Below are 26291 nucleotides of genomic sequence, written 5' to 3' on the forward strand. Positions count from 1 at the left end.
TATTTATTGGTTTCTCAATTATTTTCTGTTTTTTAAACCATTTTCGCTTGGGTTTAGGGTTAGATTTTAGATTTGCTTAATGAGGTTATTTAATATACAGGTTTCTCCATGTTTTTGTCCATATTTAAGCCATGGTCGCTTGGAGTTGGGGTTAGAGTTGGGTTTGGGTTAGGATGTCATTTTTATATAACAAAAAGTGGTTCTAACCCTAAACCCAAGCGAAAATGGTAAAAAATAGCAAAAAAATAGAGAAACCAATAAATAAAACGACAAAAAAAGATGCACCATTTAAGTGAATGGGAAGGACTTGCGTATCATATGCACGCCAAAGTGGAATTTGGCGTATGTATTACACGAGTTTTACAATTCGTGCTATTTATACGCATCTTCAGGAGACTGGGCTCGAAGAGCCGGTGCCCTGCAGAGTTTAGCTCCAATCAAACACACCTACCTGTGATTTTCTAGTGATCATGAAAACATTGATTAGCTTGCTCAGGTGTGTTTGATTAAGGTTGGATCTAAACTCTGCAGGGCACCAGCTCTCCAGGGTTGGATGTGAAGAACAATGATGTATAAAATGGTAACTACTACCTACTACAAATCTCCCTTCCATAGCGGTGATTCATGATCGCTATCTCCCCTTGTCTTTAGGAAACCAAAACATTTGTTATTTTCGCCTAAGTATCTGTTCCAGAGTTCATTTTAGCCACTAGTCAGACCATTAAACTAACAGAAACCGAAAGTAAAGTTCCGACCAGACGTGTTACCGCAACAACGCACATGCATCCGATGAAAGCATCTATACTTACACCTACACCAAAGAAGGCAGTATTCTAAAGAAGAAACTCTGAGAGTATATCTGCATATAGCGACAACACAAAAACAAGCCACAACATCATTACAGCAACACTTTGTGTCCGTCAGTTTTTCATCGAGACAAAACCATCTGAGGAGTCTTTCTGTGGAGTTTGCCGGTGCAAACATGATGTTAAAGTAAATTAGCTTTAAAAGCCCTTTGTTTAAGTCAAACACTATTAATCTAAAAAAACAAGCTATTTTACTGTTTATCTGTAAAAATTTCGTTTTCTTTAAGCCATCTGTTTGAATACTCATTTCAGTAATTTATCTGTTTAATAGAAGGACATCAGAGGTTGCTGACTAACACTGAAAGTCCAGCACTGTGGATTGTAGCTCAACATGAAACTATTGTAATGCTTACTGTTTCATACACTTTTACTTTGGCTGGGTTATGTCTCCACCAAGTGTTAGTAACAAGGAAAAAACCTTGTGAAGGTCTGATGTATGGCCTGCTGCTAGTGACGTAATATGAAGTATAAATCAAATATTGTTAACTGTAATAATAAAAAAGATTTACATTTGTGCATTTTGCAAACCAAAACCCCTTTTAATGTAAATCTCTCAACTCAGTCTGTCCTAATCTATCAGACCAACAACTGAGAAATGTGATGAATCTCAGCTTTAAAAAAAATGGAAAAATAAAACGGCAAGATATGATCTGGTAATATGATTAATACTGATACTTCATAATGTACAGGTATGTTGTGATTCAAAACGTATCGTTTCTGAAACAGCCTGATGTCTATCACAGTATTAGTAGTTTACATCTCAAACATCTCCAGCAGAGGTCGAGAGAGAGATTTGCGGTACAGAAGTTAAATGTCTTAATCAATATATATTTAAAGAAGTATAAATAACATACTTTTTTATTGTAAGTTTGTAAATGTATGTATAGAAGACGCAGATTTTACATTGACTAAAATGTGAAATATATAACAGCACAGAATGTATGTAATACTGTTGAATGATCAGAAATAATAGGGTATAAGCTCACTTTTACATCTCTTTCTTTACAAATAGTTTTATTGGATTGGGAGTTGTCTCAAATGTTTAACTGGACTGAAAGATTATATTTCAGATGATGAGGTCATGACAACAGTGTATCATAGTCAGTATTCAGTAATAAACAAAACATAACCACCAAACTTCATCTTTCAACTCTGCTTAGTTTAGCATTTGGTAAGGAAGGAAAGGTGTCATACTAATACTAAAACTCATCTCATCTCATTTGAATCAATGTGGTTAATAAATGTGTATTTTTTGTCTGCTGCTTTACATGCTATGCTATTTAAAATGACAAAGTAGTCCACAATAGTTTTCCATTACAAACATAGCCGCAAACTTCCTGGGCAGGGCTTATCATATTCCTAGAATAAAATGCATGTTTGAGCTTCCTAAATGTAAAACATCTGACATATCTTAACATATATTACCCCTAAGAAAATTAACCATGGTTTTATTGTGGTAAAAGTGTAGTAACTATGTTTTTTTATTGTATTGATTACTATCAGCAAAACCATAATTGTACTACACTAACCATGGTTTAACTATTGTTTTTAAAAACCATGGTTGTCAAACCCGTGGTTTTACTACAGTAACCATGTTTTTTAACTGTGGTAAAACCATGGTTAATTTTTGTAAGAGTAGTGCCATTGTTTTGTAAGGTATGTTTGTAAAAACTACTTAAAGGTCATATAACACGATGGCTGGGTTTCACAGGCTTAGCTAAAGCCAGGACTAGGCCTTAGTTAAATTAAGACTTTTGAGCATATTTTATATACATATTACGCCTTTTTAGAAAAATACGTAAATGTTTATCATGAGACAAATCAATGGCCCAGGCATATGTTAAGTAATTTTCAGTTAAGGCAGGAAAAACGTGTTTTAGTCTAGGACTAGCATTAAGCCTTGTCTGTGAAATCGGGAAAAAGTGTTTCTGCTAAAAAAAAATGTTTGAAACTACGAGCCCTGGCAAAGTGCATTTGGCACAGAAGCACTCTGTCACACGTCCAACTGCTTTTTTAACGCTTAATGGGGTGGTTTCCCGGACAGGGATTAGACTACTCCTAAACTAAAACATTTTTAAGAGCTGTCCAAACTGAAAACAACTTGCACTTACATATCTTAAAATACAACAGGGCCCTTTGTTTTGCCACAAAATGCACACAGGTAATGTTTTTAGTAAGGTGTGTTTGTTAAAACTAGTTATATTTCCAAATTAAACTAAGGCCTAGTCCTGGTTTAAGCTAATCCCTGTCCGGGAAACCACCCCAATAAGTCAGAATGTATGAAATAGCTTTAGACCACCCCTTGAAATGTCCTAAAATAACTAAGGCCTGGTCCTGGATTAATCTAAACTCTGTCTGGGAAATTGCCCATAGGCTGTATTCATGTCATACAGAATTAAACTCAAACAGCTCATGACTGTATGTAATTTGCCAGATAAGTTATTAGCAGCAAATAATAGAAAATTTAAATGAAAGAAAATGTTTTAAACGTTTTAACATCAATACATATTCATGAAACAAAGGTCGGTTTTAACGATGTTTAGGTTTCAGTAATGTTTCCACTTTATTTATTTAATTTAAAACCAAACATTATAAATGAAAATGCTTACAAACATGAATGACCTTTACAACTGTTGCTTGTAAATGTAAATCAGATTTGGCGCATCAGCAGACACAGGCCTACATTATAATGAGCTGATCAATTGCTTCTTTTAATTAAAATAAAAGATATATTCTGTGACCTAAGCTCCGTGTTTACCAGTGTATTTAACTGTCATTTGTATCATTGTGCAATAGTTTAGTATGATAGGTGTGTCATGATCCTGCCTTCCTGTCATAGTTATTCATAGTTGTTTATAGTCAGGTACCCATGTTTTGTGTGGTAGCACATGGCCTTTGTTTGGGCTGTGTGCTGCTGTGTCTCGTTTATGTCCCACCCTCTTGTCTCCTCATTTAATATTTATTATTGGTTAACTCCCCTCATTATTGGTTAACTGTGTGTACTGTCTTATTAGTCATTGTTAATGTTTGTCTTTTGACCCCTCGTGGGTGTTTTGAGTTGAATAAACCTCTTTGTTGAGTTCAACATCTACCTGCACTTCGGTTCCGTTCTTCGTAAACCATGACAAGGTGTGAAACTGTAATGCAGACAACATGTCATATAACTGTAATGCAGACTCATGTCATGCTTAAAGGCGGGGTGCACGATTTTTAAGAAACGCTTTGGAAAAGGGAGTCGGGCCAAGTACCAAATCAGCAAGGGGTATGTCTACTAACCAACATCGTTGCCTGGGTTGCGTATGTGTGGAGCGGGTCTATTAAAAGAAGGTCCAGATTCTATTGGGTTAGGGGCATGTTTGTTTAGGCGATTTTAAATGTCAACATTGGCTTTCAGAGATAGTACACCCTGCATTTAAATATAATTCTTTACACTCTAAAAAAATGCTGGGTTCTTTTCAGAAAGGGAAAAACCCAGTTATTAGGTTAAAGGTGCCGTAGAATGTAAAACTGTACTGTATTTACTAGACATAGATGAATAACAAGAGTTCTCTACATAGTAGTTTCCTCATTCTTATGTAAACCTTGTGCATGCAAAAGACCGCCAACAGTGGTGTTACAGTCGATAGTTATGACCCTAATATTAAATTACTCATTAAATTAGTACAAAGTACAATGTTGTTACAATGCTAAAAACAAAGTTGTAGCTGTTGAGTTAGGCAAATCCTAGGGTTGTAAATGGCCATGTAAAACCACATTACCTTCTATGTAGATATCAAGGAACAATTTAACATATTGTTAATGGTGTATAAAGACATTACATAATAAACAGTATTGTTTTTATTACCTTAGAATGAGCTGTTTTTATCTACATACACTGCGGACCCCCTTACATGGAAGTAGGCATCATGTTTCTACAGTAGCCCTAAACCGACAACGGACAAACTGTTCTACAGAGCGTGCTTCATCCCTTCGTTGTCTCAGACGACAACATGTTTTTCTGTGGCGCTCCCATATGCGTTTTAAAATGGAGAAGTGAGCTGATGGTTGCAATTCGCAATCTTACCACTAAATACTGAAATTTACGCACACCACCGTTTAAACAACCCAGAATTTTGGATTGAAACAACCCATCATAGATTATATTACAATCCAACAGGTTGTGTTTGTCTTTTTTGATCCAATGCTGGGTTGAAAATGACCCAGCATTTTTTAGAGTGTATGTTTTTTATAAATTACATTTAGCATTTGGAAGATGCTTTATCCAAAGCGACTTCCAGAAAGAACGTGATTATGCGATCGCACGCTTCAATGCATAATCAGCCAAAGTCCGCATATTTATGCGTTGACCGAATTTTTTTAAATACGCCGCACTTTCGCCGCATAAATTGCAGAGATCCCTGCATTTTTGTAGCAATAAGTCACATCTTAGCAGAAAGATGAAAAATTTTGCATTTACTTCACACAAGCGCAGTATGTCCCCTGTTGCCATGAGAACGTTATGAAGTGACGTAATTATGCAACGTTGAACATCTACGAAAAGCTGCAAACAGTTTTTGCAAGTTCCCGCAATTTTCCAAGTTCCCGCAATTTCATTGCATAAATATCATAAATATCCCGCATATTCCATCGCATTTTTTAAGAAACCGTGCCGCAATATCAAGGATTTTGGCCCGCAACAATCACATAAACCCTTACAGTGTATTACAAAGTATAATTTTTTTTATTATAATGTGTGTTCCCTGGGTTCTAACCAATGTCCTTTTGCATTTCTAACGCAATACAGGAGAACATGAAAATCCATTCTCCAAAAATAACCTTGATTTTAGAAAGTTGTTACGAACATAAAAACTTGTCACATATTGAAGTTCATGTTTTACCTCTGTTTTTTGTTTTGACAGAATCTCTCTGACAGCGACCTCAACAAATTCAGCCTCGTTCAGCGACCGTAAGAAATCTATTTCTGTTTCTGTTCTTTAACCCAACAGTCATTCCGTGTTAATTCCACATCTCTTTTTCCTTATTGATGCTCAGTGATTGTTCGATGTAATATGAAAGCTATTTTCTTACACAATTACACACTGGGTGTATTTACTGTAATACATGGTTACGAAATCACAGCAAAAAAATCTAAATAAAAATGGGTTGGAAACACAAAGAGAACAACGTATGTGAGGAAGAAATTGCAACACGTCATTGAAATAAATCTGCAGCATTTGCCTAAATATAGAGGGGATGTGACCTTAATCATGCAGTTTCAAAATCCTCATTACAAACCACTTCTGTGGAAAATTGCACTCTTCAACACAGCTGCACCATGTGCTGTCGAACACACATCAGACTGCTAGCTGTGACACTACACTAGTTACTACTACTAACCCGTCACAGTCAGTAACTACTGTAACAGAATGGAGCACCTGAATAAACTCACCGCACCTGCTACCGTAAAACTTCGGTAAGAAAATGCATTTGAACTTTTTACTAGCTTTCGTTTAGCGTATTTATGTTTAAGGAAGTTGGCTGCTTTTAGTTTCAGACATGAAGATTACCATTAGCTAACAAATATAATATCTTACAACCTTTAACTTCTGCTTGTTAAAAAAAACTGATTACTCAACGTTGTTTTTAATGAATGTAAACACACTATATTCTGCTTGGTTTATTTTAACCCAATGCTGGGTAAATATTGAACAGAACACATGTTGGGTTAGAAACCTATGCTTTGCATTGAAACATCCCAGCATAGGTTTATAGGTTTTTTATTAACCCAACATGTGTTCTGTCCAATATTTACCCAGCATTGGGTATTTTTAATAACCCAAAGCAGAATTTAGAGTGATCGATTATTTATTTATTTTCATTTATTTTTTAACTAAGGTTTGACGTCTACTAAATTTTTACTGGCAGCCCAAATTTTGCCTTGTTTAATGTATTTAAGGCTAAGTTTGGACAACTATTAGACATCTTGCTTGCTGGGTGCAATGTTTTATTCCTGCTGGTTTGGGATTAGTTGAAAGCCACTGATCTAATGAGACCATTTGTGGTAGTTGATGTGTCTTTTGAGAATGGGATTCATTCGAGCATGAGATTGTGTTGAGAAAGCAATGAAGTTCTAGGATGACTACATAGCAATTACATATAATTATATTGATTATATGTCTAGATCACCACTGTTTCATATACACAAACTCAGACGTGAACTATACACCAGACATTACCTGTTACAGACGGTTAACTCCGTATCTGACAAGCCGTTAATGGCCACTTTCCAACAGCATTATGCTTGGATGGAGACATAGTCAGAAACTCAGATAAAGCTTATTAACCAGACTAAAAACAAATGCCAATGTCATAAACTGTAAAACCAGAAAGTTGGATTCACTTAAAAAATTTACTTAAATTGGTCACTTAAAAAATATTTTTTTTTACTTCAATTTTCTTACTTTAAGTAAAATATGTAAGTAGAAAAACATAAATTTTTAGCTGTGACCATTGAAGTAATTTTAAAAAAGTTTTTCATCTTTTAAATGTTTTACTTAAATAAGTTTAAAAAAAAAACTTTTTTTAAGTGTTACCAATTTAACTAATTTTTGTATCATTTAAATTACTATTAACTCATCTCTAATCAAGATATAAATAATAGTAAGTTGTAAATCTGAGTTGATTAAACAAAATAAACGAATGTGAGGCCGCAAAATTTTTTTTACAGTGCAGTAAATCTATAGGTTATATGCATATGTTTATTAACTGTTTTGTATTGTGTTTTTCAGACAGCTCCAAAAAATTGTTCAAGATATTAAGAAGAATGACGACAGTCTGTTCAACAGATTAAAACGGTGTGTTTATGATACTTTTCTGAATTTCTCAATTGATTTTCTAGAAGGGTGGAGAAGAGTTTTTATACTCGAGTCACACTTAAGCAAAAACACTACAGTTTTCAATATGTTACTATGTTCTTATGCTATGTATACACCAAACGCGGGGCATCGTGTTACTCGGTCTAGATTACTCGCGGGATTTAACTTCGTGTCATGTGAATTTTTCGCTCGAGTTGAATATTTTCAACTTGGGCAAAGACGCATTTGAGGCAAATACCGCGTGTTTTCGCGGCAAACGCCCTGCCCATATCACGTCATTCGCATCGCCCCACGGGAAGACGCATCTAATCGCGTCTTTGCATTGACTGTGTATGTAATCTACTCGCCAGGCTTGTGCACAATTCAGAATTGAATTGAGAATGACTCCTGAATTCCAATTCAATTCTTGATTTTGAATTGAATTTGAATTGATGTCAAAAACAGGATCTAGAATTAAAAATCGAATTTGAATTAAAGGAAGCAGAATTGCAATTCAATAGAAATTCCAAGAAATTAATATACATATTATACAGTAAGTGAAGTGTTAAAAATGAAGCTTTTTAGTATATGTCAGATATGATTGCATTACATATTCTATAAATTATATTAATTTGAACTACTTGCACAGATTACATTAACAGGAAATGTTTCCCCCCAGCAGTTAATGTTAAAAACTCTAGTCACATAACAAATAATTAAGTTTGATTTTTTGTAATTGTAATTTTGTGGAACACGATGGAACATGACTTTATTTCCCAAAATGCTTTACTTTAAACAAGTATTTCAAATGGTTGTCAAACAATTAACTTAACACTGAAATGTGAGATTTTTTCTGTTGTGTGACAGTGGAATTTCTTTGAATTGTCATGAATTTAATTCCACTTCCTGTCATTCCAATTCAAATTCAAATTCAACTTCCTGTAGGGGGGAGTCAATTCAATTCAAATTCCAATTCATGAATTGAATGGAGGCTAATTCTGAAATTCTGAATTGTGCACAAGCCTGCTACTCGCACAAATCGTTGAACTCGCATCTGGTGTGAACCCACAGTTACCTCATAGATGAATTAATACATACCTATCTTTTTGCAATGCGTGCACTTTTAATCTTTTAGGAGGGCTTCGTGAATGTGTTAGCATTTAGCCTAGCCCCATTCATTCCTATGGCTCCAAACAAAAGTTTTATTTTGTGCCACCATAATTCATCCCTGTTTGGATCCTAAGAAATGAATGGGGCTAGGCTAAATGCTAACACATTCACAAGGTGCTGTACAAAGATTAAAAGTTCACGCATTGAAAAAAGATAAGTATGTTTTAATTCGTTAAAGTTGAGGTAAGAACATTGTGAAATATTGAAAAACGGTGGTGTTTTCCTTTAATAATGTCTAAATGTGTCACATGTTACATTAACAGTTTATCTGTGATTTTATAAAGTGATTTCATCACATTAACTGTGAACATGTTCTGATTTAACATTACATGTAATAATAACGTTCAGACATTTAACACATATTTTATTAAGTATGAGTTAAAAAAGTGAGAAAAACTACAAAGTGTCACAATACATTGTGCACTGTCATTTTCAACACTATATCAATGATTTTATGATTTCAGTAAAACTGTACTTTTTGTAAAGTTTTCTTTTGCCTCTTTTAAATAAAATACACTTGACATGCAGTGACATTAAGTCATTAGAGGTGTGTTTTTCTGATGCATTCTGACAGATTAAGGTCTAATTCCTTCCATGATACTGTGAAGGAAAGACTCAGATGAAGAGAAATGTATCAAACAATCGATCATTTGAATATGTATGAGCGAATGGAAACACAGTTAATAGGAATGTAAAGTCTCTAACAAGCAGCCAATCTGAAAATAGCCGTAAGGAAACATCTGCTGACTGTCACGACACACAAACTATCTCTCACTTCCTCTTAACACAGACTTACACAGAGACTTAAGGTGTGGTATATGACAAACAAAAGCGTGGTTTACTTCTGGACAGCTGCTGCAACTGTTATAATACTCTACAAAAAACAATTCCTGCTATTGCACATAATTATATGTTAAATGTAATGTTTACACTATCAGACATAAAACGGTCCTTTGCACTTTTTTAAAGGGTACCGCCCCAGTGACAGCTAGGGACCATTTATGACCATTTTTTCTGACAGTGTACAAATGTAATTGAACTGTTTGCCCGAACAAATATCACCTGACAGATACCTGTGGCTTGTTTATGAGTGTTTCTAAGCATGTGGACTGATATAAACACTCAAAAATCCTTCAGAAAGAGGAACCTGAGCCATAGAGACCAAAACATCATAAATACCTGGCGTGGGATTGGTGACTTTGTGGCTTATAAGAACTTATTATTCATCTTTATCTCTTGTTCTTAAATTGTATTCATTTTTAAGGTTTCAGACTGAACAAACTGCTAATATTCTCAAATCTGGGAGAAATACATTGGACCGGTATGATACACATCTAGTTCAGTGTGTTTCTATGTTATGGCCGCTATTGAACCCTCTTTAAATCTGCATGCGTCTTAACACGTGAATGTTTTATTAACCATTATGTGTATATGCTTAAAATGTGTCATTAAACTCATTTAAGTGCTAACATAACTAACACTCTTCTGTTTTCTTAAAGGGCACATATTATGCAAAATCCACTTTTACAAGGTTTTTGGAACACAACAACCCTACAATAAAAAAAATCTACCCACTTCTTTGTAATCCCTATTGAAGTCTCTTTAGACATGCTGATTTGATTCTCATGTTAACGTGACATCACAGTGATAAAGCTCCACCCATGACCACTGACAAACCTGGGTTTGTTAGCATGTTGTAGAGCTAATGCGGCCAAAGATATCATAGTTTCTCACACTGTTCACATCTGATCTATTTTTAACCAAAAGCACTTAATGTCTTTTAGTAAGGGAGTAAGGAGCCGTGACTCATTTGCATTTAACAGTGCAGACATGAAAATAGCACTTTTTGCTCCCACTCAAATAGGGGCATATTGGTCATGCTATAACAAATGATCGGTGGGGTCATTTTACATCTTGTAAAAATTGGGAAGAATATGTGCCCTTTAGATTTGAGTTTGCATGTGATGTAAAAGCACCACCCCAAAAAAAATGATTTTATACTGCATATGTGAGTATAGTTCCTGACAAAGAAGGAACATAATTCAATGAATCTGCACTGTTTTCAAACCACAACATCCAAATTTCGACAATCAGACAATCTAAAGTTTTTCCTGTTTTTTAGGATAAAGAAAAAGGGGCCGCCAAAAGTTCCTACAAGAGACTATCAAGGCAAGTTCAACTCAATGAGACCTTCACAGTCAAAATGAAAGCTGATATGCATTTGTTATCTTATTGTGATATTTTATCTGCCTCTTTTCGCCTTTAAAAATAACTTTCATTAGTGTAGAAAGGGGTTAATTTGGTCCCGATAGGAAATGTGTATACTGTATATTCTTGTCTACAGCACAAAAATCCCCCACCTTTAAAATCCTAATGTAACCACTAGCTGGGTTGATTTACACATATTAAAAAATGAGAGAGCAAGAAAGTTTTAAATAAGACAAAGGATCTGAGAAGAATGTACGTTATCTCTGTTCTATTCTGAGACAAACTGTTGTCTTTTTTTAAAGTCTCACTGTGGACAAAATCAGGTTTTCATTATTGTTTTATGTGGTGTTTTTAAGACAAGCCATGAGCAAATTCATCATTCAGCACCATTGCTGAGTATTTTCTCCATAAAATTAAAGACAGTCTCATTCCCATGGTTTCCATAGTCACGAACATGTAACCAATCATATCAACACATTAGAACGAGTAGATCAGTAGTTCGAGTCATAGATATAATGTTTGGATGCCTCATAGCCCCAGCGCTGAAATGATCACAGAGCTGCTGCGTCAGCTCTACTTCTGTGATGCTCACATATGCAGGTTGAGTGCTGTAACCTGTTAACATCATCATTTAAAGATTAGTGCTGCAAATACGCAGTTCATGTATTCATTGTGAAACCAAAGTTAGCAGATATGTTTCTGAACCTGCCGAATGTAGCATCTATTTACATATATATCTATATTTATATATCTATATATCTGTGGTGTGAAAAAGGAGAGGCGGGAACTAATTTGCATATTCATAGATGCGCGTGTACTTAATGAGGCAAGGATGTAGAGTTACATTCATGCTGTTTCAAAGCATGAAGAAATTACTGACAGTAAAAACAATTTTTTCTATGAAGTTCAAATGTAAGATTTAAATGATACAATTCTTGACTACAGGAAGACTTTAAATGTTTGTGGTAACACTTTATAATAAGGTTGTTTTTGTTAACATTAGTTAATGCACAGCGAACTAACATAAACAACTGTATTGGCATTAACTAAACTAACATTAACACAGTTAAATTAATGCTGAAAACAATCTTGCTCAGTGTTCATGTTAACATCTCCTTTGGTTTTTCTCCTACTTGAGTGACAGGAAACAGTTTGTAAAAATCAATAATTATTGCTCAAAGCCTGTTGCCAATGCTCAAGGTGTTCCACAGGGTTCAGTTCTGGGGCCACTTGTTTTTATTATTTATATTTTACCGCTCTGTGATATTTTTCCTATAATAAGAATTTTTACTCCGACGCTACACAAGTTTACATTTCCTTAAGACCTGATGCGTCTCATACCTCCGTAGACTTCACTAAATGTTTGCAAGATGTTCATATTTGAATGACAATTTTTTTAAGTTAAATACAATTAAAACTGAAGCCCTTCTTTGTTTTATAGAAATTCAACCCTTTACTTTGTGATTGATAATTGTCCGGGTAACTTTTCCACTCGGGCGAAAAGTCTTTGGGTTACATTTGATGGTTTGCTATTGTTAATCTATCATATTAACGTTCTGCATTTTTTCATTTACGCAATATTGTTAGACTTCATTCTTCACTTTCTCAACATAGTAATTAAATTCTTATTCATGCATAGTCTACATCCCAGATTGATTATTTCAATTCTCTTTTATTTGGCATCCATGGAAAACAACTCCATCAATTACAGTTACTCCAGAATTCAGCAGCTAGGATTGTCACTCAGACAACGTATTTCTATTTCAACTGTCCTGGCTTCCTATCAGTTACTGGATATAAATAACATGTAAATTTCCTTTATTATTGTCAAAATTTTACTACTTACTTATAAAGCTCTTTATCTTGGCACCACAATATCGCTCAGATCTCATTCACGCTCTTTGAGATTATCTTCCACAGACTTATTGGCCTTACCAAGGCACATTCGCCAGCTGGATTTAATTTCCCTAAATATATTCTAAACATATCTATTTAGAATACCTTTTAATGATTTTATTGTTTAATCTTGTCTTTTGTATGCTATGTGTATGTGCTATGTGCTTCTTTGCTTAGTTTTATATTGTACAGTGTCCTTGAGTGACTTGAAAGGCACTTGTATTATTATTATTAGCTAATACATTTAATGCATTTACTTATGTTAACAAAACAACCTTATTCTAAAGTGTTACCATGTTTGGCTCTAGCAATAAACATTACAACAATAATTAAATAATCACACTCTTGGTTTTCAGATGAAGCAGCAGAAAGTGAGAAGTACTCAGATTCAGATTTTGCAAGTGTAAGTGTATTTCAGTCAATTTATAACATCATATCACTTCTCAGTTTGGTACAGGGAATCACAGATCAGATACGAGCTTTACTTATCACAGCTATATGTTTCAACTCAAGCCTCTACCTCCTCTCAAAATATTTCGTACATTATACAGTATTATACAGTTTAATTATATTTTTTAATTTAATATAGCCACAAAAAATCTTTCAAGCTGAAATGTGTGATTGGTCTATACACACACATACAGCGGGGAAAATAAGTATTTGGCACATCAGCATTTTTATCAGTAAGGGGATTCTAAGTGGGCTATTTTTCTACCAGATGTAGCCATCAAGCCAAATACTGAATTAATACGAAGAAGTCAGAACATTTAAGTATACAAGTTGAGTCATAATAAATAAATTCAAATAATTATTTTCCCCGCTTTATATGTGTTTTATTCATTAATGATAGGATGTGTTAAAACAGATGAGACATTGATCACATGACTGTCTTAAATAGGATAGTGATACGTATGAGGACCCACAGTGTGAACATGAAGACAACTATGAACCTCCACCAAGGTCTGAAGCTCATGCTGTAAACACCTTCACTGTAGCTCAATCCATCACAAACAGCAGAGGCCAATATGTGGGTGAGCATCAATCTGCACATTTGATATAATTCATGTAAAACGCTATTTATTCAAAAACTAAATGTTGTTATTCACTCACACTCAAAACCCAAGTGACTTTCTTTATTCTTTACTTTAACTTCACTTCACACTAAGCTAACAATGAAAAAAACTTTTTGGTGTTTCATAGAAGTCATTCAGGTTTAGGTGATTAAAATGACATCATTTAAATTTTAGGATGAACTTATCTTTTGATATTTAAGAATCTGAGGTTTCGGAGAGTCAGGTGCTCTAAAATCAAATAGATGTAAAACCAGAGTTTTGCTTCTGTATTATTAGACAGCTGTCGTGGTCGACCGGCAAAACCGAACACCTCCTTCCATCTGGTACGGAAGAATGTGGGTGTAATCAGGAAAAATCAAGCAGACGACGACGATGACGATGAAGTAATGGCAACTTTTACTATTAATACTGATTGAACTAAATTTAGTTAGAATTAACAAATGTATTATTATAATCGTCTCCTCCATTCAGAATGACTATGTTGAGCCAGAAGAAACAATAGAGAATGACAATTACATTGACCCCACTGGCAGAACACCAACAAGTAAGAGGTTTTGCAGACTTTTATTTTGTAGTACATTTGTGTTGTTCATTTAATTGGAATGGTTAATTTATGATGGTGCATATTTTCTTTTAACAGAGCCCCTTGTTAACAGGGTGACCAAACCGACACGGCCAAACAAACCAGGTAAACTTTGATTTACTTCTCTTGCGAATTTTTTTTTTGCATAAAACCACTGCATTAAAGGCAGTGCAGCTGATTTGATCCAGAAACATTTTAGTCATGTTGGTTAAAAGTGTCCTCCCATCCTAACACAGTCTCACCCCATGTCGTCAACATTTGACGACACCCGACCACTCGCCAACACGTGACGCGGAGGGCACACCTTTCGCGTCATTTTTTGACGAACTGGGGACTTCAATACTACTACGTCCGTTGCATTCTCTTCTCCTATTTTCTTACCATTTTCGCGTCGGTTTAGGGTTAGATTATGCAAAATTAAACAGTGTATGCGAAATTAAACAGTGTACGCGAAATTAAACAGTTGTCACCTGGCGTTGGGGTTAGAAACAGTTGTCACCTGGCGTTGGGGTTAGAGTTAGGTTTGGGCAGGGATGTCATTATGTAAATCTAACCCTAAACCGACGCGAAAATGGTAAGAAAATAGGAGAAGAGAATGCAACGGACGTAATAGTATTGAACTCCCCAGTTCGTCAAAAAATGACGCGAAAGGTATACCCTCCGCGTCACATATTGACGAATGGTCAAGTGTCGTCAAATATTGACGACATGGGGTGAGACTGGGTTGCCCATCCTGATAGCAATCACTATGTTAAGTTGTCTAAATGTTTTTTCATAAATATATGTCCTCCGTAAAGGGCAGAGAACCATAAAATGAATAAAATAACAGGATGAACACAATTTTTCCTTCTCCTCTTGTATTTGAATACCACTGCGCAACCTGTTCATGAAGACCCCATATCAGTCCCTCCAGAAAAATGTGATTATGCGATCGCATGATTCAATCAGCCAAAGTCTGCATATATTTATGGGGGGGCCGCATTTTTAAAATACGCCACACTTTCGCTGCATAATTTGCAGAATTCTGCTCGCAAAATATGCGGGGCTTGCATGATTTCATAATCCCCACATTTTCGTAGCAAAAAAGTCATCTTACTTCACACATTTACTTCACACATGCGCAGCCATGTCCCCTGTTGTCAACAGGAATGTAAGAAAGTGACCTAATTACGTGACGTGAACATCAATGAAAAGCTGCAAAATCTGCAAAACGTTTTTGCAAGTTCACGCAGTTTTTGCAAGTTCCGCAATTTTTGCAAGTTCCCGCAATTTCATCCCATAAAATTGCATAAATATCCTGGTATCCCATTGCATTTTTAAGAAAACGTGCCGCAAGATCAAGTATTTTTGCCCGTAACAATCACAAAAAAACTGCATTTTTCTGGAAGAACTTCCATATGTCATCAGCACGGCAAAAAATAGGGAGAATGGCAGGCAAACAAACTTTCCTGCTAAATTGACAAACAAAAGACAATTTTTGAAACAACAAAAACCTGAAAACGCTTAAGTTATTACAACTTTATTTTTATCATTTATAGCAACTTATTAGCCTGACATTGTCATACTCAATTCTAGTCAGAATTTGAGTCTGATACCGCTCCATTGAGCTATAATTATGAGGCGTGTCTCAACCGAAAAATTCCTCTGCACTCAATTGGATAGACCTATGACCAATCAGAGCAACGGAGTGTGTGACGTGTTGAAATTACGTCTTTTGCAGCCTGAGCCTGACCGAACTGCTAGTTATTTCGCTACAATGACACTAACATTGTGATTATACTAAGTCTGAGTTAGCGAACCTACAGCAACACCTACTATGTTTACAACGTTTCGTTTATATCACAACATTAAGTATTTACTAAGTCATACAGTAAGACTATCTCTTACCATTTGTACGTTAGGTGAACTTCATCCACGACGATACCCATTACGTTGGCTTGAAAATATCGGAGCCTAGCACGTCCCTCCACTTATTCAGCAGCCACGATTCCGGGCTTCCGGAAAGAAGCTGGCAACGACTGCTAATTATATCCATCTCGTCATGCACGCCGAGTTGCATCGCCGTGATACCAATTTCAGCTGCGACCAACTTTTGCCAAATCCCGTAGGAAGGAAGGCAAAAACATCAACAAATGCCTTGCTCGCGTTTCTCTATTCCTCTTTTAAAATCAATGCTCTGTCGATATCTTTTCGAACAGACTCAATGTCAGAATCCACACATCTGAATTCTACAGCGGCAGCCATTTCCTTGTAAACAGATTCAACACACTCGTTCTTTGGTGACGTGGTTCATTACGTTACTGTTGAGCTTCTGTCCATCATCGTATAAAGCCCGCCCTGACAATTTGATTGGTTCGACCAGCTTTGGGTCTAGCATAGTAGCTCCTCAACGGAGAAACCCCAGACCGATCTTCCCATTCTCAAAATGTTTTGGGCGGGGCTAAGATCGGCTGGCACCCAGGCTAGCAACTTATAACACATATTTTAAATTCCTGCCTCCTCGGAAGAGAAGTCACCGCAGGCCACTGCTTGACAGTTATTTTCTAAAAAAAAAAACACACTCAAGATATTTATCCATTGATAAATGTGGCCCAAAAATATCAATAACTAATTTTTGACCAAAAACAAAGTTACTGCCTTTTGCCTTTGTAGGGCAGATTTGTTTGAACATTTATTTAAACCACAGTGATGGATGTACTGTACAGTAAACTGATTTCTTTTTTTTTAGATTTCTGTGGGGTTCCTGAGGTAAGTTGCTAAAAAACATTCTGTCCATGATCATGTTAGCATTAAGGGGGCGTGCACACCAAAGCTTTTACGCTGGCGGCCGGCGTACGTTTTCAATATGAAAGCGCAGCATTTAAAAAAAAAAAACAGCAGCTGGCATTTTTTTTCGCGCTGAATGCCGGCAATCTCTGTTTTTCTGCTTTCAGCGTTAAGTGCCAAGAGTTGAAAAATATTCAACTTTGGATGAAAAGCTCAGTTCGTCAATGACAGTTCTCACATGGCCGTCCAATCACAGTGGAGGAGGGGCGGGATAAATATCACAACAACCAGCCGGCACATTGTTTAACAACTGATAAACAAAGCAGAAGTATCACAGCAAGCAAAGCTCTCAGCTGGAAAAAGCTGGCAGTCGGCTGAAAAAGCTGAACGTCGGCGTCCGCCTGCCGTTTTCAGCCGCGTTTAAAAGCTTAAGAATAAATTGGACTATTGTGACTAAATGCATTTCGTGAAGCCTCTCAGAAAACATATGCAGATCATATACTCTTAGAACGAATGTGTTAAAAACAACACACCAGAATCCACACATCTCTGTGTTATTATTAAAAAATTTACCCTTACATCAAAAGAAAAAAAATAAAGGTCCATTTTATTATTATTATGACCATTTCATTACAAATAATCACATCAATTAAATAAGGGACATATATAAAACAAAATATTTGTTTTTACTGACACATTGTGCTTGGCAGGTTTAAAGTGATCTTTGTGTGTTTTAAAAATGCATCTTCATATATAGCTCGGACAAAACATATTCTCTTTCTGATTACAGGAAAGATCTCAGTATAAGATGCGGTAAGACAATGTTTAAAAATTTATTGTTTTGGTGTAACAGTGTTACTGTATGGCTGTATGTGTTTTTCAGAACAACTGTTGGATTATAATGATTGATAAGCTGCAACTGAACTCTATTATCATGAATAGAATAAGCTCATGTAGAATCAGTAGCTGGTGAAAGTAATCTGTATTGACTTACTGGATCTGTTTAACAGGGCTAACACAACTTTACAAGTAAACACACAAATGACTCAACCTAAAGTCAGCCCCAGGTATTACTGTTTGATTTTAACTATTGCTTTCTTTCCATGACTGCTCTGTTCTTCAGAACCTTATTATAACCTTATTATAACCTATGATTGCATAACAACAACCAAACATTGGGTAATGTTTAACCCAGCATGTGTTCTGTCCAGTATTAACTCTTTCCCCGCCAGCGTTTTTAAAAAAAGTTGCAAGCCAGCGCCAGCATTTTTCATGATTTTCACAAAAGCTTAATGCCTTCCAGAAAATGTTCTTCTTTAAATATATAAACAAACAATATATCAGATGAAAGAACAGACCCTCTGCTTTCAAAAAAAAAAAAAAAAACGTTTCATCCTACCTTCATTAGTTCTCTTGTAATCACATTTCAAACATGGGTAGGTTTCTTCAAAAACACCCAATTTTGAGCAAAAAAGCTGAGATAATTCAATTTTTGCGAAGGACTTTTGATAGAGATCAGATGCAGAGCAATCTTTAAAACATACACGGAGTTCTTTCTCTTTAAAGTGAGGCGCTACTTCCGGGTTGTATAAGTTGCGGAAGTGCGCCACCTGGTGGATAATAGACGGAAAATCTCGTCATTGGCGGGGAAGCGGTTTCTCTTAATTGACGAGATATCTCGTCAATGGCGCCGAAAGAGTTAAACTAACATGGGTAAAAACAACCCAGCTATTTTTAAAATTGTGAAAATACTGTTGCAACACTCATCAAACAAAAGCAGCATTTTATGGAATTTCCTTTATTCCTGAATGAAGCTTTAAAAAAATCAAGTTAGGGTAATAAACAGGGTTAACAAACAGGTTACCACAGTTTTTTTAATGAATATCACAGAGTCATTTTATAGGAAACCCTGGTCATGCTATAAGGACAGCACTGACCTTAAAAGTTTTTACTTATAAAGATCTGGGTTTAATCTGTAACACAGATTATCTCATACAGTCTGTCACAAATTAGTAAATGATTTGCTTGTTGCCCCCCTAACCTAAAAAAAAAATGCACTTTTAAATGTGTTTCTAGCAGAAAATGAGTCACCAGTGTCTGTGCAGAAACATCCTGTAATTATACAAATCCATCTATTCTTCTTTGTGTAATCTCCTTTAAACTGCAACAGTCACACAAAACAGGGTGTCAATGTGATGTCACATGTCCCGCAACAGTCCCGCGTGTAGTTTAAAGGATTAGTCAATTTTCTTGGGGAAGTCCAGATAATTTACTCACCAACAAGTGTTGATGTCTTTCTTTGTTCGGTTGAGAAGAAGGTGTGTTTTGTGTGGATAACATTCCAGGATTTTTGGTGGACTTTAGTGGACCCCAGCACTTTAAGGTTTTGATGGAGTTTAAAATTGCAGTTTCAAAGGACTGTAAACGATCCCAAACAAGGCATAAGGGTCTTATCTAGCGAAACGATTGTCATTTTTGGCAAGAAAAATAAAAAATATGCACTTTTAAACCACAACTTCTCGTCTTCCTCCTGTCCTGTGACGCGCCAGCACAACCTCACGTAATACATCATCACATTTAGAGGTCACGGATGACGTATTGAAATACGCCCCAGTGTTTACAAGTGTTGAGAAAGAGGACCGTTCCGACGTTGTTGTATGTCGAATGATACTGTCTTTGTGTCAGTTTATTGTTTAAAATGGTCCACAAATGTGCGTTTCATATATGTAACACGTGACCTTCCGACATCATTACGCAATTACGTTCATTTGGAGTCCTTTGAAGCTGCGTTGAAACTGCAATTTTAAACTGCATTGAAACTGTTGAGTGTTGGGGTCCATTAAAGTCCATTAAAATGAAAAAAATCCTGGAATGTTTTCCTCAAGAAACTTAGTTTCTTCTGGACTGAACAAGGAAAGACATCAACATTTTGGATGACATGATGGTGAGTAAGTTGTCTGGATTTTTTTTTTGGGAAGATTGACTAATCCTTTAACCTTTTGCCAGAGACACATGTTTTGATGTAGTCCAAAGCACGTCTAAGCACTCTACCCCCTACTTTACATACAAGGAGGGAAACAAAAGCTTTCTTTGCATTTAAAGAAACACAAAAACACTGCGTTTTATCATTGCAGCCACAAATGGCGGTGTTCAATATCATATAATGAAAGATCTGTGGTGTATTTTGAGCTGAAACTTCTTGGGGATGCCAGAGACTGTTTTTATATTGCTAAAAAAACACCTACGTTAAGGGCCCTTTAAGATCTGTATGAACAGCAAATTGCAGTATATGTCTCTAAAATAAGTAAACATTAAACATGAATGTATTCTATTACAGTGTAACATGTTTTTATTCTAACAGAATGCAAATCAGAAAGCCAACTATGACCCCAGTGAGTATTTAATTCTTTAAAAGTATTATAATTATAACTATATATATATATAACTATATATATATATATATATATATATATATATATATATATATATATATATATATATATATATATATAAACAATCATCATTTAAAGAAAATGTATTTCCTTCAAATAATTAATGCTTCTGTGCCATGCTGTTTTGATATATATGATACTTAAATAATTCATCCTACAGTGTTTTTTCAAATGACTTCAAAAAATATTATATATTTCTATCATGGTATAAGCTACCATATCCACTTTATTTACTTGTGTTGTTATAAAAATATTGTATATGTTCTTTAAATTCTATTATAAAGCTTTTCCACTATGTATGTTAGCAGGATCCAGACTCAGAGGATGAGTATGAAGTGTGTGATGGAGATGATGGTGAGTAACACACTGAACTGATCCAAATAAAACATCTGTACTTTAATTCTTTACAGTAATTTGATTTCTGTTAAAGAAAGCCCAGAAGTGAGCACAGAGACCCGAAGATCCGTTCCTACACCCCGTCCCAGAGACCTGTAATGGATTTACTGTTTATTTAACTTATCAGTATCACTAAATTCGATCATTTTATTAATTTGAATTTATTTTTTTTATTTTTTTAGAAAGAAATCAAGTCCTGCCATGATGCCGGTATACATTGGATTTATTTATATATTTTTTAAATCACTCATTTACTATTTGTGGTTGGCAATACTGAGTGAATAATAATTATTAATTATTGCAGAAACCAAGCGCTCCCCATAGAGATACTGAAGGTAACTATGAAAGTAACTTACATGTAGGGATGCACCGATAGGATTTTTTGGGTCGATACTGATTTAACTTCTGGCCAATACCGATATTAAACACTTGTGTACAATACTATACAGTTGGTCAATTAGCTAGTTTATTTCTGCATCAAATTATTTTTACTGAACATGAATTGGATCTATTATCTTTGTTGTATAGTTTACATTCTTAAAGTGTAAAGTTTTGTGTTTTGGTTGCCTTTAGGGTAATAGTCGATCAATTTTAGTTTGATTCTATGTAATATCTTTTACAGGCCCTTCAATACATACAGCACGAAGCCCACCGGACACCACTGTAAGCCCACCATCAACAGGATTTCACAGAGCCAGGTAAGGAACCACTAACAATGATTTTCTTGTTTTGCATCATCTGTCACATCTGTCAAGAAGTGCATTGAAGATCAGTCTTTTTTTGTACAGGATGCCTCTTCCTAAACAGATTTCCTCCCAAAGTAAGTTTCACAGTTTTCCTGTTGGAAATAAAGTATAGGGTTTTTTTCCGCTTTTATAAGTCTATCCTGAATTAGTTGTTTATTTATGTTAAAAGTTTATATGATAATGTTATGTTATTTCCATAGGCAGAGGAACGTTGCCTTCAGAGAGCAAAGCACCCCGAGATGCTGAAGAGGTGATTTGTTTAATTTTTTTTAAATAGGCATATCCGTATAAATATACATTTATTTGAATGTATGCTTTAATAATATCCTCACGCTTGTGTCTATAACACAGGAAGCGGGTGTCTATAATAAAGTTTGGTACGCCAGCAGTTGTGCTCGCAGGACGGCGGAGGACGCGCTCATTCGCATGGGGAAGGTCCGAGCATTCGTGATGACACTCGTTTAAATAATTTGGTAGCTTTGAAAGAAGTGATTTACCTCACGTGTGCATGCTTTGTGTGGTTTTACCTCAGGACGGCTCGTTTCTGCTCAGGAAGAGTTCGGGCGTGGACGCGCAGCAGCCGTACACGTTGGTGGTGTTTTACAACGGGCGTGTGTACAACATCCCGGTCCGCTACATCGCGTCGTCAAAACAGTTTGCGCTGGGAAAAGAAAAACAAGGAGAAGATGTACGCGATTATACATTGCCTTTAAAACTACAGAAATGGTTTATACAAAAATATAGGCTACGCTCAGTCATAATGTTCACCTTCATTTTATTCCAAACATACCTGTCTAAATATGTCTTTACAATTGGAGATTTTTTTGCAGGTGTTTTATTAAACAATTGTCTGTCTGCAAACAATTTAGCCTATATAGGCTCAGTGTTCAAATTGAAGGGGGCTGGGGTGGTCCCGGACCTCTTATAATCATTAAGGGACCCCCATAAAAATAGATAATGGGGGTCCCCTGGTTTTTATGAATTATTAACTATTACTTTACACTTAATTAAGATACAAAAAATGGTTAGGGTTTGATTTAAGAGTAATTTGTGGTTTCATCAAAAAACCCATTCACAAACAAAGCACATTGGTCCCAGAAAATGTCCGTAAAATAGACAGAGAGGCTTCTGTGTGGGAACACAAACATGTCCCGTGTCCTGGGATCGCTCCCATAAAGCTTTACTTTTGTGGAATCATGGCGACCCTATAATGATGGGGGGCTTGGCCGTTCGGTGGGGCTTGGCTATAGGGAACCCCCATAACCTTTGACATAATTAGAACACTGGGCTATAAAAAAATACAGAAAAATATGAAGCAAAATATATGTTCTTATTGAGAGGTTTGTAGGCCTATCTGTCATTAAACTCTCTTTCTCTATCTCTCAGCGTTTCTGCAGTGTTTCTGACATTGTGGAGAATCATCAGAAAAATCCTTTAGTGCTGGTGGACTCGCAGAGCAACACCAAAGACTTCACCAAACTCAGATATCCAGTGAAACCATAAGAGACCTTAAGAAACAGCATGAAACCATCAAACTGCTGTCTGAAGGCACTCTAGAGATGTTCGTAACTTCAGACTGATTGATTTCTAACAATACTGACATAAAACTGTGGGTCTGTTTCACATCATAAACTATCCATGGATGATGCAAACTATTTACAGAAGAAACACTGTTTCATGCTACACCCAAAAGTTTTGAAAATATATACAAATATACATTGATGAGTCTAATTTACAGCTGTACAATGTGTATATATGTTATGCTATTAATTCTTAAGGGATAAATAAAATATTTTTCTTACATTATAATGTTTCATTAAGATATTGTTAATTATTGGGATACTACTATACACTATTTATTCCCATAGGGGAGACTGTGATGAAGTAGTTTAAGATAAAAACTTGGTCGCACTGGCTATATTATTTGAATATACTGTGTATCTACACTCACCTAAAGGATTATTAGGAACACCATACTAATACTGTGTTTGACCCCCTTTCGCCTTCAGAACTGCCTTAATTCTACGTGGCATTGACTCAACAAGGTGCTGAAAGCATTCTTTAGAAATGTTAGCCTATATTGATAGGATAGCATCGTGCAGTTGATGGAGATTTGTGGGATGCACATCCAGGGCACGAAGCTCCCGTTCCACCACATCCCAAAGATGCTCTATTGGGTTGAGATCTGGTGACTGTGGGGGCCATTTTAGTACAGTGAACTGATTGTCAATGTTCAAGAAACCAATTTGAAATGATATGAGCTTTGTGACATGGTGCATTATCCTGCTGGAAGTATCCATCAGAGGATGGGTACATGGTGGTCATAAAGGGATGGACATGGTCAGAAACATTGCTAAGGTAGGCTGTAACATTTAAACAATGCCCAATTGGCACGAAGGGGCCTAAAATGTGCCAAGAAAGCATCCCCTACACCATTACACCACCACCACCAGCCTGCACAGTGGTAACAAGGAATGATGGATCCATGTTCTCATTCTGTTTACGCCCAATTCTGACTCTACCATCTGAATGTCTCAACAGAAATCGAGACTCATCAGACCAGGCAACATTTTTCCAGTCTTCAACTGTCCAATTTTGGTGAGCTCGTGCAAATTGTAGCCTCTTTTTCCTATTTGTAGTGGAGATGAGTGGTACCCGGTGGGATCTTCTGCTGTTGTAGCCCATCCACCTCAAGGTTGTGCGTGTTGTGGCTTCACAAATGCTTTGCTGCATACCTCGGTTGTAACGAGTGGATATTTCAGTCAAAGTTGCTCTTCTATCAGCTTGAATCAGTCGGCCCATTCTCCTCTGACCTCTAGCATCAACAAGGCATTTTCGCCCACAGGACTGCCGCATACTGGATGTTCATCCCTTTTCACAGCATTCTTTGTTAACCCTAGAAATGGTTGTGCGTAAAAATCCCAGTAACTGAGCAGATTGAGAAATACTCAGACCGGCCGTCTGGCACCAACAACCATGCCACGCTCAAAATTGCTTAAAACACCTTTCTTTCCCATTCTGACATTCAGTTTGGAGTTCAGGAGATTGTCTTAACCAAGACCACACCCCTAAATGCATTGAAGCAACTGCCATGTGGTTGGTTGATTAGATAATTGCATTAATGAGAAATTGAACAGGTGTTCCTAATAATCCTTTAGTTGAGCGTATATAGCAGTGTTTCTCAACCAGGGGGCCTGAACAAACTCCAAGGGTGCCTCAGTCAAGATTTTCTTTAAATATTAAAATAATTAAGTAATTTAAAAAAGCATTAAAAGAACTAAAAATCTAAATATTTCCTAGTGTTTGGTTATTCTCGTAACAAATATACATCTGTCCAGTTACGCCAAACTTTAGAACAGCGATGGACAACTTCGGTCCTGGAGGGCCGGTGTCCTGCAGAGTTTAGCTCCAACTTGCCTCAGCACACCTACCTAAAAGTTTTAGTATGCCTAGTAAGACCTTAAATGGCTGCTTCAGGTGTATTTAATTATGGTTGGAGCCAGGGGCCCCATGCACCAATTATTTTTTAAGGGGGCAGTGTGCACAGCTCACAGAAATTTGTGCATACACAGGCACTTACATTTCTAACAATTCTGAGCGCCCCTGCCTTCATGCAAATACCTCCTTAGTCAAGTGTTGACTAACTTTTATATCAAATACCATTCAGTCGGAATAATGACACATTGGCATCATATTTACATCTGAAACGGCATGTTTTGTTTAATGACTTATTTGTGTCATTAATGCATTTTGCACAACAACTGCATTATCCTATTAAATGTATGTAATTTTAAATATATAAAGCATATAAACAACGAAAATGACATAAGCTTTTAATGTTCAATAATAATTTAAAAAAAATATGTTTAGATAAAATTATTAGAAGAACGGATTTTTGCATTAAATTTTTACCTCATATGAGCATGTTTGATTCCGCGCCTCCGTGGACTCTGGCGAACTTTGGCGTTGTACCAAGATGAATCTAGAAATTTCTACTAATAACGTCTCGAGGGTCACATTTTAAACCATACATTTTCTACACAGAGGAGTTAACTGAACATTACCGTACTGGGGTTTGGAAATGTTGTGAGCGTTTCTTACACGTTTTAATTCCTCAGATAGCAGATGCAGCAACAACACCAAAGAGCTCGTGAGCGCGCATAGTGAGCGCAACGCTGATGACGTCTGCGACTGTGCTGACTGCAGCGCCTGCCGCCAAAATAAAGTATGTAACATGATCAAAACACTATCAAAACGGCAAAAAATCTCTAAAAAGTGACATGCAGCACAGAATTTATAATA

The 26291-nt window shown here is 36.1% G+C and overlaps 2 protein-coding genes across 2 annotated transcripts in view; one reads left to right on the forward strand and one right to left on the reverse strand.

Moving 5' to 3' along the window:
* The window catches only part of dntt (deoxynucleotidyltransferase, terminal), a 186249-nt gene extending 163597 nt beyond the window's left edge, over positions 1-22652 (reverse strand). Inside the window, exon 1 of the mRNA XM_073873489.1 lies at positions 22517-22652. The gene's annotated coding sequence lies outside the window, so the exon portion shown is untranslated. The remainder of the gene's footprint in view (positions 1-22516) is intronic.
* Positions 5957-23802, forward strand: blnk (B cell linker). Its single transcript, XM_073873490.1, has 23 exons — positions 5957-6318; positions 7634-7699; positions 10134-10190; positions 10992-11038; positions 13330-13370; positions 13872-14004; positions 14323-14429; positions 14518-14590; positions 14687-14734; positions 17358-17377; positions 18186-18208; positions 18406-18462; positions 20757-20787; positions 21153-21201; positions 21278-21338; positions 21426-21453; positions 21548-21578; positions 21866-21941; positions 22032-22063; positions 22190-22239; positions 22341-22424; positions 22522-22677; positions 23376-23802. The coding sequence occupies exons 1-23, from the start codon at positions 6272-6274 to the stop codon at positions 23490-23492; spliced, it is 1434 nt and encodes a 477-aa protein (XP_073729591.1). The 5' UTR covers positions 5957-6271; the 3' UTR covers positions 23493-23802.
* Positions 23803-26291: the final 2489 nt, after the last annotated feature.

The sequence above is a fragment of the Misgurnus anguillicaudatus genome, chromosome 11, assembly GCF_027580225.2.
Source record: "Misgurnus anguillicaudatus chromosome 11, ASM2758022v2, whole genome shotgun sequence".
In the NCBI taxonomy this organism is placed as follows: Eukaryota; Metazoa; Chordata; class Actinopteri; order Cypriniformes; family Cobitidae; genus Misgurnus; species Misgurnus anguillicaudatus.